The sequence below is a fragment of the Anolis sagrei genome, chromosome 3 (assembly GCF_037176765.1).
Source record: "Anolis sagrei isolate rAnoSag1 chromosome 3, rAnoSag1.mat, whole genome shotgun sequence".
NCBI classification, from domain to species: domain Eukaryota; kingdom Metazoa; phylum Chordata; class Lepidosauria; order Squamata; family Dactyloidae; genus Anolis; species Anolis sagrei.
Window position 1 is genome coordinate 22,593,092 of NC_090023.1, and position 20,004 is coordinate 22,613,095.

General features: G+C 39.6%; 1 protein-coding gene across 1 annotated transcript in view; it reads right to left on the reverse strand.

Moving 5' to 3' along the window:
- PGR (progesterone receptor) overlaps nt 1-20,004 on the reverse strand; it is a 60,472-nt gene that overhangs the window by 29,816 nt on the left and 10,652 nt on the right. The window contains exon 2 of the mRNA XM_060771072.2: nt 16,586-16,737. Within this exon, the coding sequence (XP_060627055.2) occupies nt 16,586-16,737 (152 nt within the window). The remainder of the gene's footprint in view (nt 1-16,585; nt 16,738-20,004) is intronic.

The following is a 20,004-nucleotide window of genomic DNA, read 5'->3' on the forward strand; positions in this document are numbered from 1 at the left end:
AATTAAAAACCTGTGTTTCACTGAAAACAAAAGTCGGGAAAAAACAAAACAAAGTATCCATAACAAATTGCAATTGTTTGCCCTTCGCTCAGCTGTGGGTGTGGTGTTGCAACTTGTCAACACTGGTCATTTAAACTCTCCATCCAGCTGCATTATTAAATGTTCCTGGAAAATGTTTTGATGGACAGACAATCACATGAAGAATTCCATTTAATCTGAACCCAAGTCAACAAAAGACAAATTAATTAAACTGGCAACTCATGTATGTTGCAAAAAGAGGAGGCAACAGTAAGTCCATGTATGTATCATCTTTTTGATATGGGGGGTCACTTGTCCACATCAAAAATAATGTTCTCTGGGGAATTTCTAGGTCCTCCAGTGCAATTCTAGAATATGATTTTCTGGATGTTGAACATAGTCATGTCTAGGCATTTTCTATGTCCTCCAGTACAATTTTACTGTCAAATACCATATACTGGCAGAGGGGTGTTCTCTAGGCATTTTCTAGATTCTCCATCCAGAGTGATGTTCTGCTATGCGTCTGAGAGAAGTTGACTATAGTTATACTAGAGGATCAAGAAAAATCTATGCATTTTGAATGTCCTCCAGCATGAGTCTGTGGAATGTGTCCCCTGGCAGTACAGTAATTCATTGCTATTGTCTATCATTTTATATGTCTAAGTTAAGCTCTGGAATATATCCCTCATGGATATTGTATTTGGAATCATGATAGTACAACAGAAGACACTGGGAATATCACCTCTGTTGCCATAGGAAGCATTTAAAATATGCAGCTTTTGCACCATGAGCATGCTATTTTTGCAGCATGCAGAAGATACTAGGAAATACCATCAGCATTATCCTTCCTTCCTTTTTCTTTCATGAAGGTCATTGTACAGCAGTTCTGAAGTCACTGCTGTCTGCTTCTTCTTTTAATTTTTTTTTTTTTGGGGGGGGGGGGCTGTTCCTTCATTTCTGAAATGCCAGAGGCTTGATTGATGAGCTATATTCTTGTGCATAGCAGCAATTCCTGTGGAGAAAGTTCCCATCTCTTGCAGGAAGGGAACTTAGGCCACCTTGCCTAAGCCAAATGCAGCCACTTGCCATGTACTCTGGCCTCTGAACAGTTGGCAGCTTCTATACTTTGACAATCTTTGGCAGAGACAGCAAACACTGAGGTTTATAACAAATCCTTCAGTGAATCATCATACATGGCTTTTACAAACTGACTGAAGATTCATGGGATACACACTGAGCATGCTGGCCTAGATTTCTCCAAAATCTGCTGGAATGAGCTTGGTAAACTCAAATGTGATTGGTTCTACCCAATGAGAGACCTCACCTCTATTCCATAACATAATTTCCTGTTTCTTTTACTGCTCTCTTCAAGCACTTATAATAAGACCATGGAACCCATATCCACTTACCAACACCTAGGGTAAACTTGGTCTCTCTAGGAATTTGGTAGGACCCACAGGCAATAATATGGTATATTTCATCTAAAAATTACCACATAATTCTGTTGAAGAACATAGCCTCAAGAAGATACCTCTCTATGAATCTTTAGGACCTCCAATGCAGATTTATGGCATGCTGGGATCAGAAGCAAGGTAATTTATTGATGTTTGGTCATATCCCCTGCACCAGATCATCTCTGATCTTGGAAACTAATATGAGTCAGCCCTGGCTAAGACTTGCATGGGAGACCGACAATGAATACCAGGTACTGCAGGCTATATTTCAGAGGAAGGAATTGGAAAAATCACCTCTGAGAATTCCTTGCCTTAAAAACCCTATGAAATTTGTGGGGCCACCAGAAGTTGATAGATGGAAGTTGGAAGCCCATACATCTGGAGGGTCACAAGCTTGACATCTCTGTACCATATTATCTCAAAACTGAATTTTTATAATGGTTTAATCATTGTTTATAATTTTTTATAATTGTTTAATTGTTGTTTAATTGCAACTGTGGTTTTTAATGTATTGTGTCAGCATCTAATGGCTGCCTGTTGTAAGCTGCCCTGAATCCCTGAGGTGAGAAGGGTGGGATATAAATGCTCAAAATAAATAAATAAATAAAAACATGGACAGGTTCATATAGGATAATAATTTCCTTCAGATAATTTGGACCTGGGCTCATACCCCCAAGCTACCTACTACCGCAATGCCCATTTCTGATGGGAATTGATACCAAATGGGAACACTAATGCAATACAGATAATATATACATTTAGATGTGCATTTCAATACTTAGACCCTCTGTTTCTGACCTCTTCACTCAGCATGTGTTTGCACACCTGTGTTTGCACATTTTTCTGCCTTACCTCACAGAAAATGCCTGAGCTTTGAAAAAAATGAATAATCTGTGAAATATGGGGCAAAAGCATGGAGCCACTCAAGATGGGATGCCTTCAAAAATAATAATACACATGCCAAGCACTATAATAAAAGTATAAACAAATAAAGAGAAATGTGTGAATAGGAGCAGGGAAGTAGGTAGAGAATAATGCAAGTCTAGGGTAGCAGAAGTTAAGTCTTTCTGCAAGATTGCTTCCTCTCCTGTTTCTATAGCACCTCCAATAGCATGATAAACAAAAGGAACTCAGAGAGGAAACAGTAACTGTTTGTATAAATAATGTGTGGCTGGGTCTAATTCCGGAACTTCTCTTGGCAGGAGGCTTAGAAGGAGAAAGACCATTTTATTTTAAAAAATTGTTTAGATCAGAGGTTCTCAAACCTTTCAGCCTTAGAACCCTTTTTGAAGCAAAAGTTTCTCATAGAATCCTAAGAAATGTTTATACATTATATTAAATATTATATAATACATTTTATATAATGTATATTCACACATGGGCAAATTTTTGAACAAAACAACAGGATTGAATCTTAAAATTTAACAGGCGGGCTGGGCCAGTGGCAAATCAATGGAGAGTGTTTGTGTGAACGAATTGAAAAAAAAAACCCTATATACACTGCATATATCACATTTGCAGTGCAAAAAAGAAAAGAAAAATCAATAGAATATTTTAAATGAAGAACAATTTTAACCAACATAAACTTAACAGTATTTCAGTGGAAGATTCCAGAGGTCATCCAGTCCAATCCCCTTTTTCCATGCAGGAAAAGCATCCCCTGAAATAGGGTTTTGCAATGAAAGAAGGGGAGGAGGGTCTGGGTGGCAAAGAAAATCCTGGGCAGTGAGGGAGGCGGGGGAAAAAGAGTCTGTGCCCTGGGAGGATGCTGCTGCTGTTTCAGCATCTCCAAACTTTATTTTCCCCTGAATTTCTCAGGAGGAGAAGGAGGAAAAAGGAGGCGGGAAGAAGCATGCCTCTGCAAAACCCCTCACTATCACTTGTGAAGACCCAAGGGCCCAACAGAGCACTGTTTGAGAACCCCTGGTTTACAGTATAAACAACAGCCAATTTGTTAAATGAAATAACTAACCCAGATAGACAGAACTCACTTTTTTTCAGTAGTATTCTTCTATGTTTTAATATAGGATTTTAGAGATGTATTTAACTATTTTGCACCCTGTCTCGAGATGAAAGGAGATGTGGGTAATACATTATTATTATATTATTATTATTATTATTATTATTATTAGTCAATCAATATTTATTTATTTATTTAAAACAACTATAGTGACTTCTTATTAAACATGCACCCCAACACAGGACCCATCTAAACTGCCATATAATGCTGTTTCAAGATGCAGATCAACTGCATTGAACTGGATCATATGGCCGTGTAGACTCATATAATCGAGTTAAGTGGTCAGACTCAACTTAAGTGCATTAACTTAAATGCATTCTCAAACTGCATTATATGGCAGTGTAGATGGGGCCTCTGGCTAAATATTTATGCTTTAGGAGAGCAGAAGCTGGGAAATGTTGTCAGTTCTTTGACCTTTGCAATCAAATTCCAGTCTCTCTCTGAAGGACAGAATGTGTGACTAATAGGAGGAAAATATGCAAGACATTTGCCTAAATTCAAAATTAGCAAATGATACTACCTCAAACCATCTGGATAATTTTACAATCTTAATATACACCAATGTTTAACATTTTTCTATACCCATTCTAATGGAGATTAATCTGAAATATGAAGTGCATAGTACAGTTTTTGCAATACTGTACATTGGTGTTTTTTTCAGATTCTTCACCTCACATGGATCTCTGAGGTAAAGAATCTCCATTAGAATTAGATACTCCCTGATGGTAAGAGCTATTTGACAGCAGATTCGGCTGCCTTAGAGTGTGGTGGAATCTCTTTCTCTGGAGGTTTTTAAGCAGAGAATGGATGGCCATCTATCAAGAGTGCTTTGACTGTGTATTCTGTATGGCAGCAAGTTGGACTGAATGGTCCTTGTAGTCATTGCCAATTCTATGATTTTATGTCTGTCTGATAATAGGGAAGCAATGCATTTTCCATTTCCCCCTACATATTGTGGGTATAAAAGCGACACAAATTTTCTACCTTGAACTGATAATAGATTAAAAAGAATTTGACTAAATCTAAAGCCCAGTCAACTTTTGAAAATAGAGACTAAAGCAGGTCGCTCAAGTTCCAAGTTTCCATATATCTACTCAGTGATGCCTATACTGATACACCTGCCCACCCACCTGCTTCTTAATTCAATGCCGTTCCATTTATAGCTCCCCTTTTTTCCACCAAGAAGAACAAGATGGAATGAACATGGTTCTCAGGAAGTCTTTTATCTAGGCTTTTACTAGCACTAGCCCTGCTTAACTTCACCAAGGTGACAACACCATGTACTTTTAGGACATGCCCTGTGATTACAAAGATATGTCAGGAGGCAGAGACAGTTCAACCACCTAGAGAAGGGTCACTCTGTTCTTCTTTTATAGAGGACACTTCATAATTTGATAAGTTGTCAGAAGTTGGCCTTTTATCTGAAATTGCTTTCTGTCTGAAAGACTTTCCAGTCCAAATTTGGTTTAATAAACTCATAATAAGTGTATGGGAGAAAATGTGTGTTAAAACAATGATTAGGTAGCTTGTGGCAGATCTACCATTACATGGTATTGGAAGGCACTGTTTTGAGTGATCCATGATGGATGAGCAACTGAGAAGATTGGCTCCATAGGAGATAGGCATATTCCAAGGCTCCAGCTCTGAAGATCCCCTGGTGAGCTGCAGTGATGCACCTAGTGGCACCTGGAAGTAATGCTTTTAAATTGTCCTAGAACAGTGATTTCCAGCCTGTGGTCCATGGACCACCAGTGGTCCCCAATAACTAAAATATGGTCCACAGCCTCCCCATGACTACACTGGTGCAACTAAAGCATCTGGTCTCGTGAAACCCTCTTATAGTGCCGAGGCAATGAGGATGTCACGAGGGGAGAGGCAGTCTACCCACAAAAGGCATAACAACGAGCCTCTTGACTGCTGCTTCTCCTTCTCCTCCCTCCCCCAAAGCCATTTCATGTGGCGCTTGTAAGAGGGGGCACTTTGGTGTCTTCGTTTTTTGGACTGTTCCTGTGGTTATTTGGGGTGCTGATTCAGAAAATTGCCCTGGATATACCACATCGGGTCTAGATTATTAAATATAGTTTTCTGTGGGCGAGCAGATGGCGACTACTTCATGCCATATGTTCTATATCAGAAACTAGAGCTGATGTGGTCTAGCCAATGCAATTTTCTGAATCACCACCCCAAATAACCAAACTGAATCTAAGGTTGACCAAAAACTGATTCATAACCCTTTTGGTACTAATGTTGGAGAGTGGTCTCTGGTCAGAGTGGTCCTGGTCAAAGTGGTCCCTGGTCAAAAATTCTCGAATGAATGGACCCCAAAAACAGTGTTTAGAGGTAAAATGGGACAACTGAAATCAAATACAGAATAACCAATTTTGACACATACACACACCCCATTGTACACTAAATGTGAAACCTTTGACTCATAATTACCACAACTGCTATAAAACAAAACTAGAATTCTCACTGTAATTGTAGTTCAAGGGAGGGGAATGGAGTTCTCAAGCAGAGAATTCTAAGTATTTCACTAAACTACGGATGCTAGGATTCCTTAGGCTTGAGCCATGGTAATTTAAGTGGTACAAAGCTGTAATAAATCTGTAGCAGAGATACACTGTGGGACTCAGTTAAGTTTTATGTTCGAGCAGAAATGTAAAGCAGGTGTGAGAGATTCCGGTTGAAGGATGATGATATCTAGATATCTTGAGATGTGTCTGAATGTTTCATGAGTATTTTATACATATGGCCTAATTTTGTATAAGAGAGAAAATATTTTACTGTAAAATAATATGTATTTTAATTCTAGTTTTAAAAACCAAATTGTCCAGTTCCAATCAGCTCCATAAGTATGCCTAATGTCCAGGGATGATGGAGGTTACCATCCACCAATACCTTGAGGATCACATCTTCCTATCCCTGATGTACAAGATTGCACTAGAACTATTTAAAAGAATTTAGCTCTTATTGGAATATCCTCTATGTTATTAGCCTGAGTATATTATGTTCTGTATAAATCCCCTTGACATGACAGAGAAAAGAGCATACATTTTCCCTGTCATCACATAGATTATCTATCCTATCAAGAAAATGCTGCATGCTGTTAGGAGAAAGGTGGAGAATTACCTCAATTTGGTGCTCAATAACAGAGCCTCCAGCAGTTATGCAAGGTCATCTGGACTTTTGGATGTTGACACGTGCATAATGAGAAAGCTTGCCTGAGAAGCAGGGCATAGGCAATTTCAAATTAGACATGAGGTGGAAATCACTACTATTATTATTTGTTAGACAGCTAAATCAACAGCTGAGCAACCAAGCAAAATATCTGGGTCCCTTTCAGGCAGTTCAAGCACTTGAAAGCCCAAACATATGCCTGAATTATCTCTAGAAGCCAAAATGAGTATACTGAGGTGATTGTAGTTTCTCATATATCATAAGAAGAGACAATAATGCTCAGCAAAGTGGAAGGCAAGAAAAAAATGGAAGAACTCATTACAGATGGACAGATACCAAAAAAGCCACAATCCTGAGCTTGCAGGATCTTAACAGGGTTGTTAACAACAACGTGTCTTGAAGGTATTTTATTCATAGGAACACCATAAGTTGAAGCCAACTTGATGGCAGTTAACAACAAATCAAAATTTGCGGAGAGTGCTGTAATGGAGAAGACCCACAGCGACCATGTGTCACCATTAGAAATGCCAGGAACCTCTGAAATGACATTTGCCATAGAATTCACAACTGTACAAACAGAGATTAGAAACATTAGCTTCTCAAATATAGTATGACCTTGATATCTGAGGAGATATGCTCCAGGACCCAGCATGGATACCTGAAACAGTGGGTAATAGTAAACATTTTTTTTACTATACTTGGACCGGAAACATACCATAAAATCACACTTGAGGACCAAGATAGGCTTACAAACTTTCGTGGGTGGGGGTGGAGTGTAAGTGAAACTGTGGGTGTCAAATCTTTGGGTAAGGATGCTGTATAATTTTCTGTATGTCTTAGAAAGTGAGTTTCTGGGAATTATAGTCTTAAAGAAGTACTTTTTTCAAGCTCTGTGTCCAAGATCAAGTAAGAACTTTCCTTGAGTAAATTCCTGAATTTACTCAAGGAATGTTCTTACTTGATCTTGGACACAGAGCTTGAAAAAAAGTACTTCTTTAAGTTTCACTTAAGTTTTATTTGGGGTAGATGGGGGACTGGGAGGGGGTGCCCAAAGAACTGGCATGACTATGGGGATTGATCCCTGGGACAAGCTTTCCCGGGGGGCCCTACATCTTCTTGAGAAGTAAATTGGGAATGATTTAATGCAGGCATGAGTAGACTACGGCTTGGGGGCCACTTTCAGCCTCCTGGATGTTTACCCCAGGCCTTCCTCATCTTCCCTGTCCTCTTCACAGAAGGACATGGCAGCTCACTGTGTCTCTATGCCAAAAAGATGGGGGAAGAAGGCATGTAGCTGCTGAGAGCTCCCTAGAGTGCTCTCAGCCTCCTTGTGTCTCATCCTCCTCCTGGCATAAGGACGGTGCAAGCAACCCCATCCTTATACCGAAGGACAGCTTGAGGAAGGCATGCAGCAGATGAGAGCCCTCTAGAACACTCTCAGTTGCTGCCTGTCCCACCCTCCTCCCATAAGGATGAGGCAAATACCCTGTCCTTATACTGAGAACACAACCTGAAGATGACCTGGGTATTTGCCTCATCCTTAGGCCAGGAGGAAGGCAGGACAAATGGCAATTGCCCAAATCCTCCCCCCTATCCTCCCCCTCCAATTTTTGGGCGGTCCTCTTGGCATTATGTTGGGAGGAGGGTGGGACAGGCAGCAACTGAGAGTGCTCTAGAGGGCTCTCATCTGCTCTCATCTGCTGTGAAGAGGACAGGGACAATGAGGAAGGCCTGGGGTAAACATCCAGGAGGCTGCAAGTGGCCCCCAAGCCGTAGTCTACTCATGCCTGCATTAAATCATTCCCAATTTACTTCTCAAGAAGATGTAGGGACACCCGGGAAAGCTTGTCCCAGGGATCAATCCCCATAGTCATGCCAGTTCTTTGGGCACCCCCTCCCAGTCCCCCATCTACCCCAAATAAAACTTACTCGAAGAGTCTGCCAGAAAAGTACTCCTGATGCGTGAAAATGATGAGTCAGGTGAGGGGAAGGAAATCCCTACTCCCCCCACCTCCTGACACATCATTTTCATGCATCAAGAATACTCTGCAGAAGAGCTTGCACTGCCAGCAGATCCCTTGGGTTGGTTTTTTGGGGGAGAGCTGGAAAGGGGCTAGATGCCATCCCCCAAGGGAAAGCTCAGATTGGGGATGGGGACAGAAACCCAGGAGAAAGTGAATTATTTTACCCACTTCTTCTCGGGTTTCCGCCCTATCTGGAAGCGCCCATTGTTGTTGTTACTAAAGAGAAAAAGTGCCATAGGCCAATTTCAAAGAAACAAACACTTGAGAGAGGAAAAATAAAGAAACAAGGACACTTTAAAACATCCTAGTGATGTTTAAAGGAATATTAAATTAGTAAACTATTAAGCTTTCTGTGTATAGCAGAGAGCTGGGCTGCTCCCTTTTGTCCTCCACTAACATTGCATATTGGATGCCAAGCTGGGAAAGTCCTAAGCCAAATGTCTGCCTTTTTGTTTCCAAGAGTGGTAATATGCAAAGCTCTGAAAGATTATTGTTCTGTGAGCCAAAAACATTAGTGGTTTACATAAAACACTCTTCTGTCAAAGCAAACCACAGCCCCTATTGTGCAAATCGAAAAGAAAGGGAAGGGAGCAAAAAGAAACAACTGTTAATATAAGTTAAACAAACACAGTACTGATGTTTGCAGATAACTGGATTAACTATAGAAATGAAACAGGTTAATGAGAAATTAATCATCTCTCACACACAGAAAGGAGACCTGCTTTGGTAGCAGCCCAATCTGGGACTAGAAATTCATTTGAAATGGGAGAGGTGCCAAGAATCGAGGCTGTATAGATGTGCCACCAAAACCCAATCTATTTTGCATGTGGTCTGGTTGCCATACTCATTTGCTTCTTGGCAGGGAGTTGGACTGGATGGCCTATGAGGTCTCTTCCAACTCTTTCATTCTATGATTCTATGATTTGAGGGAAGAATATGCACAGTATACAAATTCAGCCTCATATTGACATGAATCCTATGTGTTAGTCCTAACTAGAGTAGAAAGCACTGAATCAACTGTTGATTGACCAAACTACCATGTAGGAAAACAGATTCCACACAAACTTTAGGCAGAACTTCCTGATGGTAAGAAATGTTTGACAGTGGAATACACTGCTTCAGAGTATGATGAAGTCACTTTTTATGGAGATTTTAAAATAAAGATGACATTGCTATCTGTTAAAGAGTGATTTTTGATTATGCATTCCTGGATCGGATGGTCCTTGTGTTCTCTTCATATGATGCTGTGATTTGAATGCAAAGTTGCAATTGATGAGCTTCAAGTGAAAATGGCAAGGGGTGGGGAGGACTTTCTGGATCAGAAAGATAATAGGTACAGGCCAGAGCAATGCCAGGTAAAATACAGCTAGAAAAGAGGAAATAAATATCTTCATTCGCTTCTGATCAAATTTGTTATGCAGGGGGAAAAACAGAAGGATAGGATAAAGCATTATTGCTAAGTTTACTAAGGTTTAAAAAGAGATGGGGAAATGTACATGGACTCTCCAAATTACTAGTGGCAAGATGTCCTAAGCCATAAAGAAGTGGGGGTATGAAAGAAGAAAATTACAGGGATTCCTTTTGGGGTATTAAATACGGCGCTAAGCACAATACCAGGGGCGTTTCAACTAGAATAAAAATATTAGGATGGACAATTAAGTGTGCCATCTTGGGAGTGTTAAAGAAATACAAGCTGAAATACATGAACAATCAATTCTTCCCCTGTTCTTAATGGACAACTAGAGAAAATATCTCAGAAATGACTACAGCTGAAATTACACTTATGTACCTTAAGAAAATTATGGAGTTGCCATGGGTTGGCACACAGAAGTCAAAATCGATAGTAATCTAAATTGGCAAGGAGTATGATGACATTTTAAAGACCAATAGATTCATTCTGGCACAGTCTTTTATAGACTGTGCCACAATAAATGTCAGCAGACTCTGGTCCATGAAAGCTCATGCAGAACACATTTTGAATCATTAAGATGCCAAAAGATGCTTTCTTGCATTTACTACAATAGACTAAATGATCTATGTCTCTATGATCTATGTCTCTGTTGGAACTATGTCTCAGTTCCAACAGACCTCACTACGTCTGAGGATGCTTGCCATAGATGCAGGCAAAACATCAGGAGAGAATGCCTCTAGAACATGGCCATATAGCCTGAAAAAAAACCTACAACAACCCAGAAATATAGAATTTTTTTGCTGAGCAGTCCCTTACAAAATTACATGGCACTTTTTCCTCACATGGATAACTTCTGACATAGTTAAGACATCACAGGATCACTGGGTAAGATGCACTCTGGCCCAAATACTAAAGATAGTACTCACAGTGAAAAATGTTTCTGCATAGCAGTTCTCCAGGCAAGATCTATGATGTTTGCAACTGGTTGTCACAACGCTAGGGCAGATTACACAGCAGACCTTCCAGCCAATACTTCACAAACTCATCAACCTCTTGTCCTACTATTTTTTTTTTGTCGTGTCAGGAGTGACTTGAGAAACTGCAAGTCGCTTCTGGTGTGAGAGAATTGGCCATCTGCAAGGACGTTGCCCAGGGGACGCCCGGATGAATTGATGTTTTTATCATCCTTGTGGGAGGCTTCTCTCATGTCCCCGCATGAGGAGCTGGAGCTGATAGAGGGAGCTCATCCGCCTCTCCCCGGATTCTAACCTGCGACCCGTCAGTCTTCAGTCCTGCTGGCACAGGGGTTTAACCCACTGCGCCACCGGGGGCTCCTCCTTGTCCTACTATGAGGAGGCTAGTCTCCTTGCACAATGTGTTACACAGTTAATCCAATGAAGTGCATCATGACTGGGATTTTTTTAAGGGTAGCCAAGAGATAGCATCATCTGGTCTCCCTAGGTCAATAATATTTTGGCACCTATAAATGTTCTTCTGGAGCACCAAATTCACTGGCATGTATATAGGGTGCCAAAACACCAATACATGGCAAGAGTCCAAGGGCCCTTCCACACAGACATATAACCCAGAATACCACGGGAGATAATCTACAATATCTATTTTGAACGGGGTTATCTGAGCCCACACTGCCATATAATTCAGTTCAATGTGGACTTTATACAGCTGTGTGGAAGCGACCCAAGATGACAAAAATCCTGACATTCAAATTCTACACACTAGGAGAAGCCAGCACAGTCAATCAAGTCTTTTTATTTTGGATTTTTCAAGCAAATAGGAATTTTACCAAAATGATACAAACTACAGCTTGTCTTGTTTTATTACATTTGGCCAGATGCACCTTTCCTTCCCCATTCTTATTCTCTTTACCCTTTCTGTCCATAGACTTGTTCCTTTGTCTTCCAATCTTTCCTTCATTCTTCTGGACTATTCAGGCCCCTTTCTTAAGAAGCCGAGAGGGGAAAGGAAAGGGCCTGAGGCTGTTAGGAGTTGAAGTCCAAAACACCCGGAGGGCCAAAGTTTGCCTATGCCTGATCTGCACTGTAAATTCAATGCAGTTTGACACCACTTTAACTACCATGGTTCAATGCTATGAAATTATGGAGGGTTTAATTCTACAAGGTCTTTAGTTGTCTCTGCCAAACAGGACTAGTGCTTCACCTTAAATTATTATTATTTTACCCCCACCAATGTCATCATGAGTTATCTGTGAACTAAATATTAGTTATTAAGATTTTTGAAGCTGTTGAGCATTAGCATGGTAAGAATTTAACATTTTTGCTTTGTTTGTACATTGCTAAGTTATATGACTCTCAGGGTGTGACTCATCCACAGTTTAAAGCAACATGCAGGGTCAAAAATATTTTTTCAAGTTCTGTAATAAACAATCAGCCTCTTCCATGCAACCACAAAAACAAGCCAGTATCATATTCAGACATAATTAGAATGCAATAGTTCAATTGTTAATTGAAACATATAAAATAGATCTTATGTTATATTTTGTCTCTCTTTATCAATGCTAACTGTATAGTCTTAACCATTTGATAGAACACATACTATATATCTGCTTTGATCATCTGGATTTATATGGCAGTGTAGAAGGGGCTTTTGAAACTAATGGCTGCTGTCAGTAATAGGCTAGATGAGGGAAACAAATTTAACCCCAGAGAAGACAAAGGCCCGTTCTACACTGCCATATAATTCAGATTATCTAATCAAGTAATCCACATTATCTGCTTTGAATTGTATTATATGAGTCTACATTGTCAGATAATCCAGTTTAAAGCAGAAAATCTGGATTTTATATAGCAGTGTAGAAGGGCTAAACAGAAACAGCTTCCTTGAGATTGTATGGAAAGGAGAGCTGTGTGCCATCAGGATTTATGCCTCTGTATTGTTCTCATATATCATATTATTAAAAAGATACTGCATTTGTGTGTCGAATTCATTGGGGGCCCTTCCACACAGCTGTAGAAAGTCATCATTGAACTGGATTGTATGGCAGTGCGGACTCAGATAATGCAGTTCAAAGCAGATATTGTGGATTATCTGCCTTGATATTCTGGGTTATGTGGCTGTGTGGAAAGGCCCTTTGGATGCATCTACTGTAGATTAATGCCATTCGGTACTACTTTAAATGCCATAGTTCAAGGCAATGGAATCATGGGAGTTGTAGTTTTACAAGCTCTACCATAGAGCTCTGGTGGCTCACCAAATTACAAATCCCATGATTTCATAGCAATTAAAGTGGTGTCAAACTGCATTTGTTCTATAGTATGGATGCACCCTAGGTCCGAATGCTGGAGCTGCTATTTAACACTTTAATTTAGTTAGAATGATAATTACTATCAATCTTCATTATGCTTCTATTTAGTAAAATGAAATCTTTCCCTCCAATATGGACAAAGAAATCTCCCTTTCATCATCTGTGTTACTGCCATTGATTTAGCTGTCAATAGCATTTTACACCCAGTATTTCTGTTTATTAGAGAGGTTTCCAATTAAAAATTGGCTGAAGTAATGATGTCAGAATATTTCCTTGAGAAATCACACAGCCTGGTTGGGAGTGCCAACTATATTTTCTAAGAGAGGAAAACAACTGCATAAATCAGTAGGATATTTTCCAGCAATGTTATCTCAGTGCTTTTGATTCCCAGTGGAAACTGAACAATAGTCATAATAATCATAATTCTTCTAAAGAAACAGCTGCAAATTATTTTTTCACCAGATGTCTTGACCAATACAATAGTACTAAAAGAATAAAAATGTTTGATTTATTTCAGTAAATTGTTGATTGCTGGCAACTCCATGAATTTTGAAGGGTTTTCTAAGGCAAGGAATTCTCAGGAGTGATCTGTCACTTCCTTTCTTTGAAATATAACCTACAGCATCAGGTCTTCATGGATGGTCACCCATTCAACTACTAACCAAGGCTGGCCATGTTTAGCTTGCCAACAGCCAAGCAGATCTGGTGCTTTTAGGGCATATATGCCTACTCCCATATAATTTGCAGCTATGCCCCATAAAACATTTTAAAAAGCCTCTTTACTTTAAAATGTAATATATCCAACCATTGTAAAGATATTAAGTGTACACAGGGTAAATATTTAAACAAGAAAAAGTAAAACGCAGCAAGTCTTAGTCTGATACAGATCTCCATCAATTCTCCTCCTCTCAGGATGGATCTACATTGCCCTATATCCCAGGATTTGATCTCAGATTATCTGTTGATCTGAGATTATCTGGTAATGTAGACTCATATAATCTGGTTCAAATGAGATGATCTGGGATCAGATCCTGGGATATAGGGCAGTGTAGATCCAGCCTCAAATGTTGAGAGAAAGACTCTTCATTAACCACAGATTGCCATGCCATCTAGAGCAAGTAACTGTGAGTAATATTAACTGTGCCAAAGTGGGTTTTTAAAACCCACTTTGACACGAATTTGCATCCCCACAAGTCCCAAAAAATCTGGGCTTTCCTGGGGGGGGGGGGTGTACATGCCATGCCAATTACAATTGAAGTGTCATGCAGCCACCCTGAAGCCCCCCAAATGGTCCCCTAAAAATAAAGTTAGACCTATCTTGCTACCATAACGTTCCTCCTTACGCATCCTGACTTGAGGAATTGACATGCCAGGAGACATTGCCCCCCCCCCCCATCTCCTGGCAAATTACTTCCTTGAGTCAGGAGGGCGCAAGGAGGAACATTATGGTGGCCAGGTATGTTTAACTCTATTTATAGCAGTACATTTGGGATTTGGGAGAAGGGGGTGCGTGCCCTCTCAGTTTTTAGATGGCTGTGTGGATTGGGTCTGGGAATCGTGTGACGTGATTCCTGGGCCCAATTCACAGAGGGCCCACACCTGGTAAATCCTGAATTTTACCTTTAGATATGGATATTACCAGGTATTTAGCTAATTTGGCTTAACCAGAAACATCGTCTGGATGCCTCCGGTAAAACTTAGACAGATCCCGCACTATAGGTCTATCTGGATGGGCCCTATGTGTAGTATTGAAATGAATTTCAACCCATGGTTTCTAATGCCAGTTTTGGATTGAAGTTTCTATGTCAGTGGGGCAAAGACTGGATCTAAATTGCCCTATGTACCAGGATCTGATCCCAGATTATCTGTTTTGATATGAGTCTACACTGCCAGATAATATGGGATAAGAAGATAATCTAGAATCAGATCCTGGGATACAGAGCAGTGCAAATCCAGCCATAGATGTCAGAGTTTAGTAAGTACTTTGAAAGAGTTATCCAAGGCTGTATCTACACTGCCATTTAATGCAGTTTCCGAATGCAGGTTAACTGCATTAAACTAATGTAATGCAGTTAATCTGCATTCTGAAACTGCATTATATGACAATGTGGATACAGCCTATAGTTTCTAACTCTTAGCAATTCACTATCCCACTGACATCAGCCTCAAATTGTTAATTTTATTTTTTATCTAGAGAACAAAGGAAGTTAAAGTTAATTAAAAGTAAATGTAAAAAAAAAGATTCTAAATGTATAGCCCATTTCAAAGGGAGCAGTTGTGTTAAGTCTACGTTACAAAAAGATTAAACCAAACAAGAATCTTATAACACCTTAAAGAATAAAGCTTTCATCACAAAAGAACTGCTCACAAACGGGGACTGTCTTATGCTAGCAAGCAAACTAGCTATTGTTTTGTGCAGGTATTTATAAAACAAGTCTACAGTCTCACGTATGATATCCTTCAATTGTAATTTTCCATAAGCAGAACCGTTCTCTGGAGAAAACTCATCACACAAAATTACAGAAGATACAGATCACAGAAAATTTGAACTACTGGAAGAGAACAATGTACTTTCTGAAATGTTTATCTCTGCACAATCTCTTAGAGGAACCGAAAACATCACCAGAACTGAATTGTCTAGATGGCCAAAAAAAAACAACAATAAAATATTTCCATCTTATGCTGGACTTCTGAGCATTAAGCAGGCACAAAAGTAGTCAAACAGTAGTTTGTTGTGGCATCAGAGCTCTCTGGCAGAAAAGGGAAAATATCTCACAAAACTACAGATTCATAGCACTGACCCATGACACTTAATGTGGTCTCAAACTGCTATAATTCTGCAGTACTGATATAGCCTTTGCCATCAAATGCTTATTCAAACTTAAATTAAAATAAAACTAAAAAATTAAATTATTATTATTATTATTATTTGCCACTTTTTCCCTTAAAGAGAATAAAAATATCCGAGGAGTTGTAGTTTAATGAAGCAACAACAGAGAAGGGAAAATATATTACATAACTACAACTTTTATGATTCAATAGCACTGAGTCAAAGCAGTTAAAGTGGTATTAAACTACATTAATTCTACAGTGAATACACCCTGAGAGTGAGACTTCCTACCTGTATAATTGACAACTGGGAAGAGGTTTGTTGAACATAAGAATAGGATCTTGGCAAGAAACACCCCTGATAATTACCTTCCATTGCTCTCTTGAAGAAGACTTTGCAGCTTCCACAGGTGAGGACTCCATAGTGACATCCTGAAGCTTCATCGCCACAGATAAGACAGATCTTCTGAGGCAATGATTCAAAACCATATTGGGGGCTCTGGCCAGGTTCTGCATCTGACCTAAATAGAAGACAAAAAAGGGAAGGTGTTAAAATGGAAGGCATTGTGGCAGAACATGACCCCCCTCCTCCTGCTAAAAAGTTACATAACCACTTTTAAAATATTTATGTAAAGCTGTTTAGCATAGCATGAATGCTAGTCAGATAATTGATGTATAAGAACAAGCATTGATGAGATGTCAGCAAACCTGAAATGTGAAAAGCAATTCTACGATTATGGATTACCCTTCTGCAGGTTGTCTTCCACCTCAATGTTTGCTCAACTAGGCTCTGATATTAGAGTGAGTTCAACTGGGCGGGGGGGGGGGGGGGGAGATATGCACTGGATATATTTATCATCGCATGGACATATGAGACCAATGGGTATTAGTAAACCCTACTGAATGGGTGATTTTTGGTGGAAGCATACCATAAAGTTGTGTTGGAGGACCTAGGAAATATCTAGGGAGGATATCTCTCTATACATCATGATTTTATGGTCACTTTCCAACAGAAGAACATCACAGAATTACCTGAAGGACCTAGAAAATGCATAGCAAGGGCATATTTTGTCAGATGTCAATGGAACTGAAAGTACCAGTTCCACCAATACCAAGGGGTGATGTCATGTGGTGAGAAACAACAGAAAGGCATAATTGACCACTTGTTTTAAAAATACTCTTCCTATCTGCTTTATATTTGGAAAAGATTTACACATAAAGAAAGAGTTCTGCTGATATCTCAAAAGTTATGGTCCTAAATTGTACTAGGGCTTCTAGAACAAGAAGCAGTGTGTTCCAGTTTGATGATATTTTCTTTTTGATTCCTAGGCTTTAGAATTGTCAACTTCACAAACAGAAGCAAACTTAATAAATAGTTTCAGCATGCAAAAAAAGTAACACGTAAAGCTGATAAATCAGGTTATGGGCTGTGCCGTCACACCCAGACCCTATAGAGTTAAAACTAAGATGTGCTTCTCTCTTTATCTGGGCGAACTGCTGGGAGTCTTTCTTTGAAGCAATAACTCAATACTTTCAGCAACTGATACCAGTCAAGATATGAACATCAACAAAATATTTATTTCCAAAGTCTTTGGCAGACTTGGCACATCTTGATAAAGTTACAACACAAACAGTCATTTTGGGAGACCATAGAGATGTTCTTTCCTTTTCCTTCAATTACTGAGGTAACTTTTCCCAAATGGTAGAAAAAATCCTGGGATCTTTCACCCTAACCCTGAGCTGCTATGGTTAGAAAGAACAGGTCTTCCCCTATCTAAGCTCAAGGTGAGCTTTGAAGATGAAGTAATGCTCAATAGTATTCAATAACTATTTCTCTCGATTTCTCAATAACTCAATTTCTATATATAACTCAATTTCTTAATTCCTATTCTATCTATCGATCTCAGTATCTCAATTACTCAATTACTATTCTATCTCAATTTCTCAATTGTACTCACAATGACTTTTCAGAGCTTTGTCTGTCTGACCAACAGCACATCTGAGGCTTTTTTCTCTACTGAAGGAGGCAGGGGAGATTCCAAAATGGAGATCTCAAGTTCAACCCCAGGAAAAAGGGCAGACTCCAAACCCAAAGAGATGCTTTCTAAACCAATAACTGCAGAGAGCCTGCAGCCTGGCTTTCCAGACTCTGATACTGTTTAACTTCCAGGGTGCTGCTGGGTCTATAGCAACCCTGGGGAAATGCAAAGGAATGCTATCCCATGCCGCTGAAAGGCAATGTAAACCACGCTCCTGGAAGAGGGAACATGGGCAATCAACAGCAGCTTTCAGGAGCTTGTGCCTTCGAGTCATTTCCAACTTATGGAAATCCTAAGGCCAAACTATCACAGGTTTTTCTTGGAAAGGTATGTTCAGAAATTGACTTCTTCTGAGGCTGAGAGATTATGACTTACTCAAGATCACTCAATGGGTTTCATAACCAAGCAGAGATTTAAACCCTGCTCTCTAAAGCAGTGGTTCCTAACTTTTTTTGGACAGGGGCTACTTGACCAGGGACCATTCTCCAACATTATTACCAAAACAGTTACAAATTAGTTTTTGGTCAACTTTAGATTTGGTTTGGTTATTTGGGGTGCTGATTCAGAAAATTGCACAGATCACATCAGCTCTAGTTTCTGATACAAATGCCATCCAGTAGTCATCATCTGCTTGCCCACAGAAAACCATATTTAATAAGCCTTGGCACTATAAGAGGGTTTTGCTAAACCAGCCACTCTCGTTGCAATGGTGAGGCCACGAACCATATTTTAGTTCTTCCAGACCATTGGTGGTCCACAGATCATGGGTTTGGAACCACTGCTCCAGAGTCATCTTCCAGTGCTTACACAATTACATCACACTGGCTTCCCGACACTTCATTACCTGCCAATTAAAAATATTTCCACATGGATTACCCAACAAAAAATGCCTTGAATGAGTATACTGTTTTAATTGTGAAGCCTTAATATAGGTTGAGCATCCCTTATCTGGGATTCTGAAATACAAAGTACTCCAAAATTGAAAGTTGTCCATTTAGGTGTGTGATAGTGACATCTGTGCTTTTTGATGATTCAATGGACTTCATACCCAAAAGTATTCATTTTTAAAAATATAAGTACTTTCAAGCTATGCGCATAAGGTGTCTATGAAACATGAGTGGATTTCATGTTTAAGCTTAGGTCCCATCTCCAAGATATCTCATTAAGTATGCGCAAGTACGGTATTCCAAAATGGGGGTGGGCGGTAAAAAATACAGCATATTTCTGGTCCCACAAGGCTATATGACCTAGGAGGTGTCTACAGACAACGCAGGCTCTTCAGTTTCAAAATGGAAATGAGCAGCACCCCCCAGAGCCGGAGATGAGTACCACTCCTCAGAGCCAGAAGGGGAAGCCTTTACCCTTATCTGTGTCATCTGTTTCTAGGCATTGGATGTTTGCCTTTGGGTTTGTATATGCTGGAATTCACCCTGAGTCCCCTTAGGGAGATAGGGCAGAATACAAATAAAGTATTACTATTATTACTCTACCTGTATTGTCAGATTAATAAAGATTATTCCTGAAAAATCTCACAGATATAGATAGTAGGCTTGGGCAATCAAGAAAAAATGGTTCTAAACTCATTTTGTATATAGGAGGTGGTGGCAATTCGATTTTTAAATGATTTCTGAAATTTTCTTGAAAAAAAGATTGGAAATAGCAAGAAATCCAAATTGCTTCATTTGCTTAGTTAATGGAAGGTGCCCCTCCCTCCCTCCAGAACCATTAAGTAACTTTGACCAAGTCAGC